The sequence below is a fragment of the Equus quagga genome, chromosome 2, assembly GCF_021613505.1.
Source record: "Equus quagga isolate Etosha38 chromosome 2, UCLA_HA_Equagga_1.0, whole genome shotgun sequence".
Taxonomy (NCBI): domain Eukaryota; kingdom Metazoa; phylum Chordata; class Mammalia; order Perissodactyla; family Equidae; genus Equus; species Equus quagga.
The window spans coordinates 121,786,791-121,802,820 of NC_060268.1; the positions used below are offsets into that span (position 1 = coordinate 121,786,791).

A 16,030-nucleotide genomic window follows, 5' to 3' on the forward strand; every position below is an offset into this window, starting at 1 on the left:
TTTTTAAAATGAGAAGAAGGTCTCCTCTGAGCATCGGGCTCCTCACTGAGCCTACTGTGTGGAGGAAGGAAGTGCCATTACTGGAGCTCCTACTGATACTGGTACTTATCTGTACATACCTGCTGGGCATTCACCTGGATGATACCCTGAAAAGTATGTATTAGCCACATTCAGGAAAACAGATCAGATTTTTATTTCCATCAAACTTTGTGAAGACCTTTACCTCTGTTCAAGTTGGATAACCTAAGATTATCCTACTACTTTATCCTATCTGCTACTTTTCTTCTTAGGCTTTTGGGAACAATGAAAACAAGTAAATGTTAAATACCAGAGACAGCCCTTTTATCACTAAGCTTACATGAGTTTTCTTTTATATCTTTTCTTAAAATTCACTCATCTTGTCTGATGTTGTGGACTGAGTTGTATCCTCCCAAAATTCTTATGTTGAAGCCCTAACCTCCAATACCTTAGGATGTGACTATGTTTGGAGATAGGGCCTTTAAAGAGGTGGGTAAGCCAAAATGAGGCCATCATTGTGGGCACTAGTCCAATATGATGTGTCCTTATAAGAAGAGGACATCCGGACACACAAAGAGTTAGCAGTGATGTGCATGCACATAAAGACGACTGTACGAGGACACAGTGAGAAGGCAGCCATCTGCAAGCCGAGGAGAGAAGCCTCAGAAGAAAGCAATACTGACACCTTGATCTTGGACTTACAGCCTCCAGAACCATGAGAAAATGAGCTGTTTAAGCCACCCAGGCTGTGGTATTTTGTTATGGCAGCCCTAACAAACTAATGCATCTGCTATTAGTTGCAGGCAGTTTGGAAATAACCAAAATTCTACAGCAGACATTGGGACCATGCCATCCTCATTTTCTCCTTCTCCCTTAGCCATGAAATTGCAAATAATATTAACATGTAATCAAAGTTAGCTTTAGAATAATGTTCACAATTTTTCCCTAGTGGCCTGGCATCTGTGTGGTTACAGAGTGACCCATCCATCCACCCATGCATCCAGGAAGCATGCCTTCCTGGATGCCTATCTGCTTGAGGTTCAATCCCTACCATTTGATGTTTCCAAGGGCCCAGAAGGGACCTCCCAAGCAAGGCAGATCTTTACGAAGCTGTTCTTCAGACGGAGAAGGATCAAGGCCCTGGTTTGACTGAAGGTGGGAACGCTCAAGCCTTCATAATCCTCCCTTCACTCAGACCTCAGTTGTTAGCCTTTTTACTCTGTTCCCAGATAAGTTGCCCTGTACTTTCAACCTACTCATCCTCATCACTGGGCTGGAATCATCGGGCTCAAGGCAAAGAATTAGTGTGTGAGGCAGCAATGGCAAGTGGAGTAAAGCATACTAAGGATAGGTGTCGTCCAAGTTCACCAAAGCACCTGCCACTGAGAGCAGCTCCCTGCCAAGCCTTGAAGCTACCCTCAGAACATGGGATAATGTTAGCTTTAAACACAGGTAACTTTAAATCAGCACCCCAACTTTATTCTCTGAGAATCTACTTTCTTAAGGAAGCATCTTTACTTCCCTCTCCTCTTCTCTTTCTTTGCAAGCTTAATTTTTAAAAATAGCAAAAAAGCCTGAATTGCAAAAGCAAAATACCAAAAACTGTCTTTTAAAGTGGATCAAGAAAATGTCAAGCTGGAAATGTACAGATTATAGACATAATCAGCTATTAAGGCTCCATCTCAGTCATCACCAGAGATCACACAAATGAGGACTTTCCATGGTCCAGTTAAGGAGCCTTAAATTTACTCCTTAAAACTAAGACAACTGATACCATAGGGGACAGGGTGTTTTGAGTAATAACATGTCAAAAGACTTTCTAAAATGCCATAGACTCATTGCCAAGGGAGTTACTATTGGGTCTCTGACAGCACCTGGGTTTCTCCTCATCTCAGCATCTGAGCTTCTGGCTACCACATACACCCCTCGCTGCCAGTTCCTGGGAGAGGGCTCTCAGGCCCAGCTCTTTGAACCTCTGTGGCCACCTGAGCACCCACACCAGCCTGGGCACTCTGAATGCTGGGCAGCCTCAGGCCAGCAGCTGCCTCTGCACAGATTTCCAAAATACCTTCAGGGCACAGAATCCCTGAAGAGCATTACTACTCCCTCTCCCAGACACCCAGGGACCCAAGCACAGACCTGCCCATATTTTCTCCCACTTCAAACCCTGCCAAGGTTCCTCTTCTTCATCTTAAGATAAATTGCAAACTTGACCCTCCACAAACAGTCACAGCCCTCCACAGCCAAAGAATCACATGGCAAAGACCAAAGTCAATGGGATGGGGAACCGTGTGCTCCTCCCTCAGAGGGGGAACCATGGCAAGGGGAAAGGAACAATTTTAGACAAAGGATGCAATCTACTTCTTCCAACTGTGAGGTTCCAGAGGCTGTACAAAGTATCCTAGGGATACTTATCTAATTCCCCACAAAGTGCCACTTACTTCCATAATCCTCTAGGTATGTGTATGTCCAAATGTCTTCCTATAAAAGGAAGCATTTGGAGGCCAAAAGAAGAAGAGTGTGGGGCTGGGCCGTTAAGGTGCAATGAAAGCCAATAACTCCAATAGAGACTCAACAATATCACACAGGCATTAGGCTTAGTGGAGAGGGATACCGACTACGTACTCAGTACCTGACCACGCCCCAGGGACTTCTGGGAGTGGCTATGAGTGGCTGCCAAAAGCACCTACAGTTCTGTTTCACTTTCCTTCTCTCTATTGTGGATTTCAATTCTCCATCCACAGGGCTTTGCTAGGACGCTGGAGACACAACTTTCCTGCAACAGTATATCTCTGATTTCATAGGGTTGTTATCAAATACAGGGTAACGAAAAGCTACCAAAATTGCCTCCAAAGAGCAATACTCTGAAAGCATTTACTCAACACCTGGGATGCCATGGTGCTAAAAATGTAGAAATACAAAATCCATGAGTGATTCCCCCTCAAATGAATGTGACAAACTGTGAAATCAGGAATAAGATCAAAAAACAAACAAACTACAAATTTTTGGCTTCCAGAGTTGTTTCTAAACACATCACCTAAGCATTTTCCAAAAGAAATTAATTAAAAAATTTTTATCCCTTCAAAATTTACTATAAAGTAATTGAAAATAGAATCTGAATATGGCTCTAGACAAGAAATATCTGCGCAAAAACAGAAAAGAACCATAGAACACCAACATATTCAGGTAGTCAGAAATATCCACAAACTCAACTGCCATTTTTAGTTTTCTTCTGAATGCTTGGAACCATAGAGAACTTTCAACATATATTGGCTTATCCTCTATTTAACTGAATGTACTTGAGGTTTACAATATTTATTTAACAAACATACCCCAGCTTAATGTAAAATATATATTCTTAAAAATATTGAGTGTAGAGTAAATGTTAGTAATTGCAATAAATCTAGAGATAATTCCTGATAACCTTTTACATGTTTGCAATTGGCTGGATAGGGGTAACGAGATATGAAAGACAGACACACTGTGCTGTAGAACAGGGTAGTACTTAGTAAAGAACTAGGGTAGGCATGAAAAACAACTAAGTGAACCAAAGAAGTCACCAGGTAGCACTCCTTATGGTACAAACAAAAAATATAATAGCAGCTGAGACAAGGAAAATCTCATTCTAACTACACAAAGACTCGTAGAGCATCCCAACATGTTTTCTGAAAATAACTACTGCTTATTTCCTAAAAGCCCTGATATGAGCAGGTAGATTCTGAGAAAAGAAGGACTCAGGGAACACCTGAGCAGCGACAGGGAATATGCAGCTTCAGATCACATCCTTGCCTCCCCTAGAAATGCTATTCAATGGAAAAGCCAAGACACAGGGAATCACAGAGGCTGGAGGTTTTGCCATCGTAAGAGAGCTCAGGGTAAATCCTTTGGAAAAACAAATACACAACCCAGAATCTTTATTTTCTGCCAATGCACAGTTTCAAGTTCCTACATTTTCTTAAGGCAAAGGTTCCTTTCCTGCTTTTCCAGAGGACCATATTGAGGCAATAAAAAAATGGACTAGCTTTCATGAAGAATCTTACAATATGCTCTGTTGATCCTGGTGCATTCTTTTGACAAGTAGTGGTTGAGCCTCTGCCGAAGACCAGGCACTGGGGACACGGGAGTGATCAAAATGGCAAAGTTGCTGCCCTCAGTGAGCTGACACCCCAGTGGATGAGCAGCTGCTTCATCCCAATGCTTCTATTCCCTGTCTTTATCCTACGTTGCCCTTTTTTGTGGAAATTCAAAACATAGACGCAGATGGAAGAAACTAAAGGTACCCAGGGGAATTGGGGCCCAACTCCAAGTGTCAAGAGCAGCACTGTGTAGTGTAGTCATGGAAGCAGGTGATACTTGGACCCAAATAACTTCTAACTTTCAGTTTAAAGATGAGAATAAAAAAGATTTCCAGAAGGTACATGTACTCAGAATTTTATTCCTCTAATACATCTCCCTCTCTCTCTCCCTCCCTTTCTCTCTCTCTCTGTCTCACACACATTCTATAGTCTCCTCTCCCCCAAAAATACCCCCAAAGATACACATACACAAATATACAAACTATGCAAAAGTAAACAAATACACAAACTACACATGATGGGAAACCCAGGCATACCCATATAAAGACATGCATGACGTATTTTCAAGACACATCAACACCTACAAACATGCCTATTACCGTATCTTACCTATAGGAGAATGACCACAATCACAAACAAAAACACACACATCAAAACACTTGCTAGTATAGGCTGTGATTCTCAGTCCAGCTGTTCCTGTGGCTGCCCTCCCCATCACTTCTATAAGGTTCAGAAGATTAAACAGTTGGCAGCCAGCTTCATATACATGCCTTGTAAACAAGAGGGCTCAGCTTTAAATAATTATGTCAAAGAAATGACAACTGTGCTCTTTGCCAGAAAAGGGATGAATAATTACAAAGCCAGGACATAATTAAGCAATTCTGACTGTCGAATTCTTGAACTCTCTCTCTGATGTGCAAAGCTGGCGCGCCTGCCACGCATGCCCTCCTGGACAGGCCTCTGCACTGCTTTGATCTACACTTCCTCGTGCAGCAAGGGGGGGGTCACAGCCTGGTCATTACAGAAGCCTTTCTTTGGGGGCCTCAACCTTCTCAGCATCCAGCTTGGGCTCTCTGCATTGACAGTGGCATGATTCAATAGCCAATATTTGACAAAGATATATATATTTTTTTAAATTCTGAGAAATAAGCAAAGCCTGGCTGTTGCAGGCCCATTAACACACACACACCCCCAAATCTAGAAGAGTCCCTTGTAGCATTAGCTATCACTTCCTAATGAACGACAGCATCTTTCTGTAGAACAATCAGAGCTCAGACAGAAGGTAGCTTTTAAAAATCAAAAGCCAAAAGGCATCAATGAAGAAGAAATGTGTCATCGTGAGAGAAAGCAGGAGAGAACTCACACTCAAGCACCAGGGCCTGCCAGATACCAAATCAAACCTTTGTGTCATAGGGGGTTTATTAGTTCCCGGATGACTTTGCATTTGCATCAGCCGAGAATACCCAGACTGCCTGCTCCCTACCTCCAAGGCAAGGGCTGTGATTGGAGAGGCATTTTTCCATTCTCCCAAATAGTTTATGTCAGGAATAAAATGAAAACAGCTCCCCAAATCACAGCCCTTCTGATCATCTATCAGAGCATTCTGCTGAATAAGCACAACAGGCTGCTGGTGCCTCAGAAAGGACAGAAGCCAACTTGAGATTCCAATTCTGTTATGAAAAATAGGTCTTCACCAAGTGTGCTCAGCACAGTGTTGGCAATTCATGGGGAAGAAATTGCTCTCCACTTAGAAGCCAACTCTTGGTGTACACAAACCTCCCAGAACATACATTTGTATATGTATATATATATATATATATATATATATACAGAAATGGAAAGCATATATATATACACACCTGCATAGGAACAAACATATGTCTGTACATACTGCGAGCAGATGAGAATCAGCCTTTTTAATACCCATTTATTAATTCAGCAAGGAGCTCATTTGGCCTCTTTCTATCTGCAAGAAAAGTACCAGTGCATATCTCTGAAAACAACAGACAAAAGGGAATTGCCTGTGTAGGGGAGGAAGACATTTCCTCTACCCTCTCTGGGTCCTCCTGGCCGGACAATGAATTAAATTGACATGACACAGAATAACAGGAGAAAATTAAACAAAGCTTTATAACATGTATACATGGGACAGGCTCAGGCACACTGAGCAACTCACCAAAATGGTGGAAGTTCTCATCTTAAGTACCAGCCTCAGCTAAAGACAAAGTAGGATGTTGGCAGTGGGGAAAGTCAGTTATGGGAGATCACCAGATAAGCACAGTAAACAAGAGTAAGGTTATTAGTCTGATATAAGTCCTTGCATTCTGCACTGATAAGAGTTTCTAGAGATAAGGTCATGCCCCCCTCTTCCTGGTAAAGAGAGGGAGACACCTTTACAGATGGAGATTTCTTTTACAAATGTAAATGTCTCTTAACAAAGGGTAAGTAAATTCTACTTTTCAGAGTTTCTTTCCTGTCTGCATTTTTTTAAAGTAACCAGCACAAAATAATCCTCATGCCAAAGAGACATATCTTGGGGTGGCCAATTCCAGTCCCCCACACCTGCCACTCATGAGAGGCATACAGTTTGATATGAAACCAGGAAAACAGAGAAATCTTCTAGTGCGCTTCAAGGACCATGGAGTAAACACAACACTTAACTAGAAGCCCAGACCCCTGGGTTCTGCTTCCACAGAACTGTGGGGACTTTAGGAAACTACATCCTCTCCCAGTTCCTTCACTCATAAAATGGGGTCACAAACCAGATGATTTCTGACGTCTTCTCCAGTTTAGAAAGCATACGACTCTCCAAAAAGATAACACCTGAAGCTGCCTATGCTTTCTCAGAGTATTTTCGTCTCTCTCCAAATAATTAATGGATATTTTTAAGCTTAACACATTTAGTAAAGATGTTAAGAGTCAATCACACAAACATGAGCTAATTCTATAATTGATTAGAAACTAATTTGGAGCTTTGAAGAGCATTTCTGCTGATGTTGCTAATGACTCTGAGAACCAGCCACTACTGGATCTTAAGGAGTCATTCCCACTTGCTTTCAAAAGAGGGGAGGATTTCAATCCTCTCCCCCAATGTCTCTGCTCCAACCAAACAGTCCTGCTTTTACCTGTGGTCTTCACTTAGGTTCCTATGAAGTTCTGTTTGAACAGACAGATGCACAGGGAAAATGTTTAGCTCACTGCTCCAGGGGTAAGAAATCAGAGTGGAAGAATGTGGGCTCTGTGTTCAGACACACAGGTAAAGCTCCAGCTCCAGCAATTACTAGCTGGGTGACTTGGGCAGCCCAATTAACATCTCTAGGCCTGAGTTACCTCATCTGTAGAGTAAGCCAATGCCCCCTTCCTTCTACATTATAGGGTTATGTGAGAACTCACAAATCTGCATACAAAGAACCTTAGGACAATGGTGGGCACGCATGGAGCACCCCACCCAAATATACTGAGTATTGTATTTTGTACCCCTTCAGATTTCCAGTGACAATGTAGAGCTTCCCATGTCAAAGACCATGAGAGTGGGAGAAATATTGATTTATTTATGCATTAGGTGAGAAATGTAGGCTGGGCAGGAACCTAAGATATTATAAAAAGTTCATTTGTTGTATTTTGTTTGGTTTGATGGTGTTGGCTGTCTCTGGAATCTTTTAACCAAAGAAAAAAAAAAGGAGTCCGAGAAATAAATTATTTCATTTGGACAAAATTACAAAAGCTGGAATAACTAAAGGCAGTCATGAGCAATATGTCAAATCTGTGCATTGATAAGGAAAACTGTTAACACTTTAATAGCTACAAAATGAATCATTCAATTAATTTCCCACAGGCTGAAACAGGTAACAATACATTTATCTGCCAGAATTATACCCTCCCTATCATATATTTCCACAACTGTTAGCAATTTTATACAGCATAATGGGAAATAAGTTGCACCTCATGGATTCCAGGGGAGAAAGTGGCCTGAGGTCTGCTGCCAGCTGAGCTACTTGATAGAAGAGGTTTCATTTTTCTGTTTTGGTTCTGTTTGGTTTTTTTTCTCTTTCTCTCTTAATCATTTCCAATGCACGTGCAGAGGGCTCTAACTCAATAAGTGAGGACAAACTAGACCTCCAGGATTTCTAGGCCAATGTTTTCAACACCCAAGCTAGGATCCCATGGGAAGTGACTATGTAGCTCCACAAAACCCTAGGGCAGTGAGGGACCTCCAAAGGGGTCATTAAGGGACATCAAGTCCATTCTCCAGCCTCAAGCTTCAGTGAAGGACCCCAACTCCTCCTAAAGAGCTGGTTCATGTCCTTAAAAATCTCTTTCATCTGAATCCAAGACTCAAAACCACATCTCCCCTGCCTCATCAATGCTTTCATTAAGATGACACCACATTCACTTCCATGGCCTTGATGCAGACTCAGCTGGTAAAAGAAAGGTCAGTAAACACCATTCCAACAAGCTCTGGAGAGCTACATGTAGGGAGCACACACCAGTGCCAGGTCACATCGTTGGAAAAAATTGCCTTCCCCACTAACGATATCGCCGAGAGCTGTTGAGCCTTCACTTGTGGACAGAAGAGAATCACTTTCCCCTAGCTCCCCTTTGGCCCAAGAAAGAAGTGCCCCCTTTGAGGCAATAGAAGAATCATACCCACCTAAGAAGTAGTAAACGCCCAGTGCTCTCTGCTTTCTTCTTTCTCAGCTCTAGACCTGCAGAGGTCCTACCTTATAAACAAAACACCCTCAAGGAGGCCTGAAATACTCCCCCAGGAATGTCACCACTGGGCTGTGTATGGTGCTGCCTTATTTGTAAAAGAGGCAGTTGGGTAAAATCACCTTACAAATAAGATCCCCTTAGTCATGGGAAGACCCAACTTACACCCAGTTCTACTTCTTGTTTGGTCAACAGTGTATCCATGGATGAAACCCTAGTGTGAGATCCCTCCTGCATTCTAAATACATAGGAGGACATCCTCCATGCTCAAACAGTAAACAGCAAAGTGAGACACAAATCTCTGTGAAGACCAGGGAGTAGGTAGTTTACCTTGGGCTTCACCACCTTCATGAATGCCCCTCTGACCAAAGCTTCCTCTCGTTCTTGTTTAGTTACTTTTCGAGCATCCAGAAACTTCAAATTGGGCAGCTTGTGCAGAACAAAGCATCTGGAAAAGAAAAGTCAGAGACGACTCAGGAAGGTTGGAGTGATGGCCTCAAAGGTCCATGCAATCTGTCTGATGCTCAGCAATCTACACCATTAGGTCTGCAGAATCTTAGATCTTGGCTGCTGCTTCTCCTCTTTTCTTTCACAAATAATGAATAATCACTCTCTGGAGAAACCCAAATGGTTATATTTTACACAGACACACAAGCCAACTTTAAAAATGTACACTAATGGTTGCTTTTGACTCAAAGGTAGATACACACACACATCTAGATTAGCCAGGAAGATCCTATCAATGTATTTCCCTCCTTCCATTCTGGAAAATGGGCCCAGCTTCTTTACTACACAGGAAGTTCTCAGTGAAACTAACCTAAAACCTGATTGTACCATTTATGTCTTTACCATTTGTATGGGTCATCTGTATCATTCTCATATCTGAGAAAACAACAAATCTTCAATTTGAAACTGAGACCAGAGAACTTGACTTGCCATCCAGGTAAGTAAGTTAGGATACAGGTTGTGATAACCTGGGATAGAAGTAAGAAACACACATAGCTGAGAAATGCTTCCTTGAGGAATCAAACAGGGGTCTTGAAGACTTTTTTCTCATCATTACTGAGTTATTTCTACTCTGGCACTAGATGATTATCTTTATCAAGGAAAAACAAGGGAAGTTGGTTTCCAGGGAATGTTAACAGCCCAAAAAATTCTATGTGGTCTCCATTCCCCTGGAAAGAGTCTTTGGTATCCATTACGGCCTCCATGGATAAGCCAATGGCTACCTGTGTGATGAACTGTCCTCAAGCAGGTATATACAGAGTTGATGAGAAGCAGGTATATAAACATATAAATAAATATAGAAAAGGTATAGATACTTGCCTATACTTCTCCTTCCTCCGTGACAGTCACTAACCCAGATGCTTTCCATCAATCCCCCATCAATCAAAGGAGTAATTGTTTAGACCCTGTCCTGCTTAGGAAGAAGAAGTAAGTACCCAGTGTCAAGACCAATGGATTATCTCCATGAGAATCTGTTATTTCTTTCCTGTACCCAGCCTTCTCAGTATTCATTCAACTTTCAAATCCCAACCCCCACCAAGTTTTCTTCTGTACCTCCAGCCCCCGTTGCTTTCTCCCTTCTCAGTGCTCCCAAGATACAATGTCAGCACCATACAGTCTAACATTTTGTCAGTTTTTAATTGTCTTATTGGTGTTTAGTTGATGTCCTCACCTAACTATAAACTTCTTTAGGCAGGGACACAGTTTTTTGCTTATCCTCATACCATCTTGGAAAGCAGCATTAGAACGGACTCAGTAAAATACCAGTGATTTTGGGGGCTGGCCCCATGGCCAAGTGGTTAAGTTTGTGCGCTCTGCTTCAGCGGCCCAGGGTTTCGTGGGTTCGAATCCTGGGCACGGACATAGCACCGCTCATCAGGCTATGCTGAGGCGGCATCCCACATACCACAACTAGAAGGACTCACAACTAAAAATGCACAGCTATGTACTGGGGGACTTTGGGGAGAAAAAGGAAAAATAAAATCTTTAAAAAGAAAAATACCAGTGATTTCAGTTGCACAAATATCTCTTGAGTACCTACTATGTGCCAGGCCATAGGTATACAGAGGTGATTATAACAAGGTTCCTGCTCTTAAAGGGGTGCTGAGTGTAATGGGGAATGATTGACTCACAAAGAGAAATTAGAAATTAGCATAGCTAAGTGCCAAGATTGAAGTTATGCAGAAAGCAGTTTTGGGGGAACAGAGAAAGGGACCTAACATTATTCACTGAATGCCTGAAAACTAATGGCTGGAGAGGAAGAAGAGGAACAGGAAATCTCAATCAGGCTTCAAAGAACCAAACTCTAAAGCAACCTCAAGCACTTAGCTTTCTCTCAGAGCAAATGCTACTCAGGGTATGTAGTGCCCCCCTCCTCAGGGGAGCCTTGGGTACCCAAGGCCAGCTCCCACATTCATAAGGTGTTTCATGTCACCAAGTGACCTGCATATGCTTTTCTAGGTAAAAGACTTAGCTGATTACTCAAATGCCAAAGACTACAGCTTAGAGGCCTCCAGTCATAACCTTTGTATGATTCATTGTTAAAGTCAAAACACACTGAATTCTTCTGAGGTATAGTTTTTCTCCCCAGAAATGTCTACCCCAACATATGAAGTCCTGAAAATTTGACTATCTACATCCTGCTTCCTCTCTGGAATCTATTACCTTCTTTCCTACTTCTCCCTGAGCCTCTTCCTTCCATCTCCAAATGCCCCCTAAATGTACCCCAAATCAGAAAAGTTCCACAAAAGCCCAAATGACCTTTCTATCCTCCAGGAGAACTCTGACTGGCCTCAGTCAATGTCAGAGCAAACTTCCATCTTATTCTTGTAGCAGCAAAGTCTTGATGACAACAGATTCTTTCAAATAAAGACATGTACAGACGGAAACAACATGTCAGGAATGACGCGCAAAGGGATAAAGACACCCACTAAGTGTAGGGTGGGAAAAGATGAATATTCAGGTGAAGAAAACATCAGTATTAGAAAATCAGCCAATGTTTAATGATGGAATGAAAGATGTCTTCACAGGGCTGGCAGGAACCATGATGACAACAGACAGCACATTGTCATTTCGCCCCACTTTGGATCACAGCCCTGAAATCAAAGGAAAGAGAGAGAGAGAGAGAGGTGCTGGCTTTTAAGCTAGTTAAAAATTTTAGATGACAAAGAGCTGCTGTTTTCAGAGCACACTTCTTATACAATTGAAGAAATAGTCTATGAAACAGGCTGCCAGTCACCCCTGAAACTAGGGGTAATTTGACTCCCATCTTGATGACGAGCCTGGGGTTTCCAGGTGGTTGATGCTTGGAGAGGTTTGAGGGACACTAGGAAGGCTTGTCTCAAACAGTCCACTCTGAGACAGCCCAGGGTCCAAAGTTCCTCCCCCTGAGATACCTTCTTTCATTTATTTCATTTCATTTGCTCATACTTTCACTCAACCATCAAATAATTATTGAGCAGCTACCACCTGCCAGGAACCATGCCAGGTGCTGAGAATAAGATGCTACGCAAAACAGACAAGGTCCCTGCTCTCAAGGAGCCTATATTCTAGTACAGTGGTTCTCAAACTTGAGTGGGTATCAGCACGCCCTGGTGGGCTTGTTGAAATACAGATTGCAGCGCCCACCACCCCCACCCTCAGCATTTCTGATTCACTATGACTGGAGTAGGACCTGGAATTTACATATCTAATAAGTTCCCAGGTCAGGCTGATGCTGCTGGTCCCGCTGAGAGCCTCTGTGGGACTGAAAATAACATCATGAGGAATAATAGTTTTGGAATTAGGAGGTTGACAAGGTAGCAATGAGTCTCCTTCCCACTTCCACTAATAGTCTGCTCTGCCCCAGTGTCTGTGGTACACAGAGCCCAGACAGTGGCCACGTCTACAGATCTCCCTGCCCCTTGGTGCTTTGGAACTAGCTCCAAACATTACTTCCAAGTGATAAGTCAGTGGGCTTTCTGCCTGCCTGCCCCATCCCAGTCTAGGGAGATCTATTTCCCTTTGTTCTAGTTCATGTCCGGGTGTCAAAAGCTGCAGCTTCAATCCTGAGGATAATACAAGTTTGCCATAAAAATACAAGAGAGGATTCCTGAAGCCACAGAATGAAGGCTTTTACAATATCAATTCAACCCTTGTAAATTTAATCCAGGGTTATTTGTTGCACCAAAATCTCTTTACCGTGATGTATGACTTAGTTACTGGGGTTATCACAGCCATATCCTAAAGTTGCATAGTACATAAAACATTTCAGTTAACAATGCGGGAAGGTTAACTCCCCCAGATAACCTGCAATCACAAGGGCTAGTTCAGATGACATGCCTCTGTCAGCTTCCACGAGCTATTGATGGTTCAATCAGTTTGTTTTGAAGGTAAAGTACAACAAAAGGGCAGTAAACTTATTCAGACTGTCAACAGGGGCTATTGGGAATGGGGCTTGCAGGTAAGTAATTCTGGGTGTTTTAAGGCTATTACCAAACAGCAATGGTTGAAGGAAGAGACAGCTACTAATAACATAGAAGGCGGCCATCATAAACCACTTTATGGCAGAAACCCCCATCTATAAATCCTGTGACACCCAGAGACAGCTTCAGATTTATAAAACTGCTTGTTAAGCCAGGGCACTGTTTAATGAAAAGAGATCCGTCTAAGTTCTAAGTCTCACATCCCTAGCTCCAGAGGGCAATTCCAATTTTCCTGACCTTCCCAAGGTGGCTGGGCAAAAGTCCCAGGGCCCCAGGGGCAGAAGTCAGAGGCATTCTTGGCTGTGATATGGAAGGTGAGGTTATGGACAGGAGATCTGGGATCCTGGGAAGATATTTAAAGACTCATTTGTCTCTATCTGCAAACAGATTGTCTAAAAGTGAGACCTGGACACGTAGCTTTTCAGGTTCTCTCTCTTTTCACAGAGAATGCTCCATTTTCTTAAAGGATTGCTCTAAGGAGACACCTAAAACTGGTAGGGAGAGAAAAGAAAGAACAGAAAGGCTTTTTTGTTTGTTTGAGTTTTGCTCAAAAATCAATTTTCTCTGCCCAAATCCTGAAGCTCTGGCAGTTTTCATCTAGACTTCAAAGGGAGAGAAGGATGGTCTTTTCTCCTGCCTATACCTGCTACCCCAGGGGAACAGGCTGCTCCCCAGTAACACCACATAACACCAGAAATACCAAGATGGATCTCCACCGTCTGCTCCTGGGCTTAGCTGCCGTGTTTCTTTCTATGAGGAGACTCTACTCAAGACAAACCAAGTTTCCAGACCCTGAGGGGAATGGGGGGGTCACTGGAGTTTTTTGCCTACTTCCTTCCTTTTATGGCATTCTATGCTTCTCATTACTTCTTGCAACCTTCTTACTCCCACGCTTGGGAGTTGGGAGACATCGTGCAAGGTACTGAGGCTCTACCAGGGGCCCCTGAAGACAGCAATGGGTGATCCATAAACTATTCTCATTCTTTTACAAAACTTAACAGAATAGAGGGAACATGTCAATAAAACATCAAGCTTCTTCACTTTCGACTGGATTACATAAGCCCCGTTTGGTAACACTGCTTACCTCATGCTGATCAAAAACACCGATCAACAGCTAAATGTGTCTGACTAATTTTAAAAAGTTAACAACAGCTTAAATGAGCTTATTTTGGAGACCAAATCTTTAACATGTAGGGGAGAAAATTAAAAAGAGAGATTATAATGAAAAGCTTAGGGACTAATAGGACAGAGCAAAGAGTCCAGACTCTGGGCTTATCTTGTTGTGTGATCTTCGTTCAGTCTCTGTCACCCTCCTGAGCCTCAGATGCTCCATCTGTGCAATGAAGGAAATGGGCAAAATGGTGCCTAAGCCTCTTGGAAGCTTTAGCGTGAATTCAATGTGCCTCAAAGTTAATTTACAATAAATACATCCAATAAATACATCCTTTCTGACTACTCCAATTTCCTTATATAACCACCTCCTCACACCTCTAGGTAAAGGAGGACTGAGAAAAAAGTCCATAAAGACCAAAGAGTAATGAACAAGCATGGTGAGAGGAATAACGCCAGATACTTGGAGAGAGGACAATGATCTCACTTTAATGAGCCAAGGTGAGCTCACCTACAGCATTAATGAAGGCCTGACAACTGGCAAAGGCCAGCTGATTTTCCTCATAGTTCACCGGCAGCATGTTTGAAGTCTCTGTGCAAACAACACACCCACAGGACAGACTAAGGCCCTCTACAGAGGGTAACTAGCAATTACTCTGTGGGCTTCTGTCACTTTGATCTCTGGGTCGTGACCTTTGCTTTCTTGTGATCTTCAAAGCCCAGATTGTAGATTAGCTGGAGAATGCAAGTTGGGTTACATAAGCCACAAGTTTTACAGCTCCTATTGGGCTGGGAAATGATGGCAGCCCAGGATGGCCAACAGACGGTGGAGGATCCCTCCCTCCTTCCCTTTGGCTGAGTGCTATAGACACTGGGCAGACCCCAGTGCTGGTCCCTTGAAGGAACAAAGAAAGGGTGTCACGTTTTAAATAATTTAAACTTGTAAAGAGTACAGAGGGGCTTGCTGGGGAGGAGGGAGAAAGGAGAGGCCAGCTAAAGACTGCAGTGGCAGGAGAAAATGAATGACAAAGAGTTTAGTGACAGAAGGTGAATTAAGAGACCATGAGACCAACTCCCTTATTTGACAACTGATGTCTAGCACTTGTGTATTGTTGACCTTCACTCTACTGTCTTTCCTGCAGGAAGAAAAAGAAAAAAATTATAAAGAAAGACAAGAAATAAGATCATTCTGGTCACCCAAGTTTCCCATACTTCATTCATTTTTTGGCCAGTGTCGAAGTCCACAGCAACCCCAAAGTGGTTTCTTAGTAAGATAGTGGTCTTCCAGGCCAAGCTCTGCCCCTCTCCTCTCTTCCTGTCCAAATCCTGAAGGCTATTGGTTATCACATTCACCTCCATACAACATTCATCACAAAATAGCAGCATGGTGTGTACACACAGCAAAGCATGGGCAGGTTTAAGCTCCTATAATAACACGACATTTATGTTATGGACATTTCTCAGCCATGAACTATGATGAATGGCAAAGAGAAACTCCAGGCAAGGTTCTGCTCCTGCCACAGCAGGACCAGGGCACTGCTCAACAACTCGGTAGTATGTTCATGCTCACATAGAGATTTAATGAGCCTGTTTTACTGTGGGAATGTGTGCCAAGAAAATCCACCTGGGCGCACAGGGGGCAAGTGA

The 16,030-nt window shown here is 42.8% G+C and overlaps 1 protein-coding gene across 2 annotated transcripts in view; it reads right to left on the minus strand.

Annotated features, from left to right (window-relative positions):
* LRMDA (leucine rich melanocyte differentiation associated) overlaps window positions 1–16,030 on the minus strand; it is a 1,073,572-nt gene that overhangs the window by 449,419 nt on the left and 608,123 nt on the right. For both annotated transcript variants that reach the window (XM_046655483.1, XM_046655484.1), the window contains exon 5: window positions 9,135–9,252. In XM_046655483.1, the coding sequence (XP_046511439.1) occupies window positions 9,135–9,252 (118 nt within the window). The remainder of the gene's footprint in view (window positions 1–9,134; window positions 9,253–16,030) is intronic.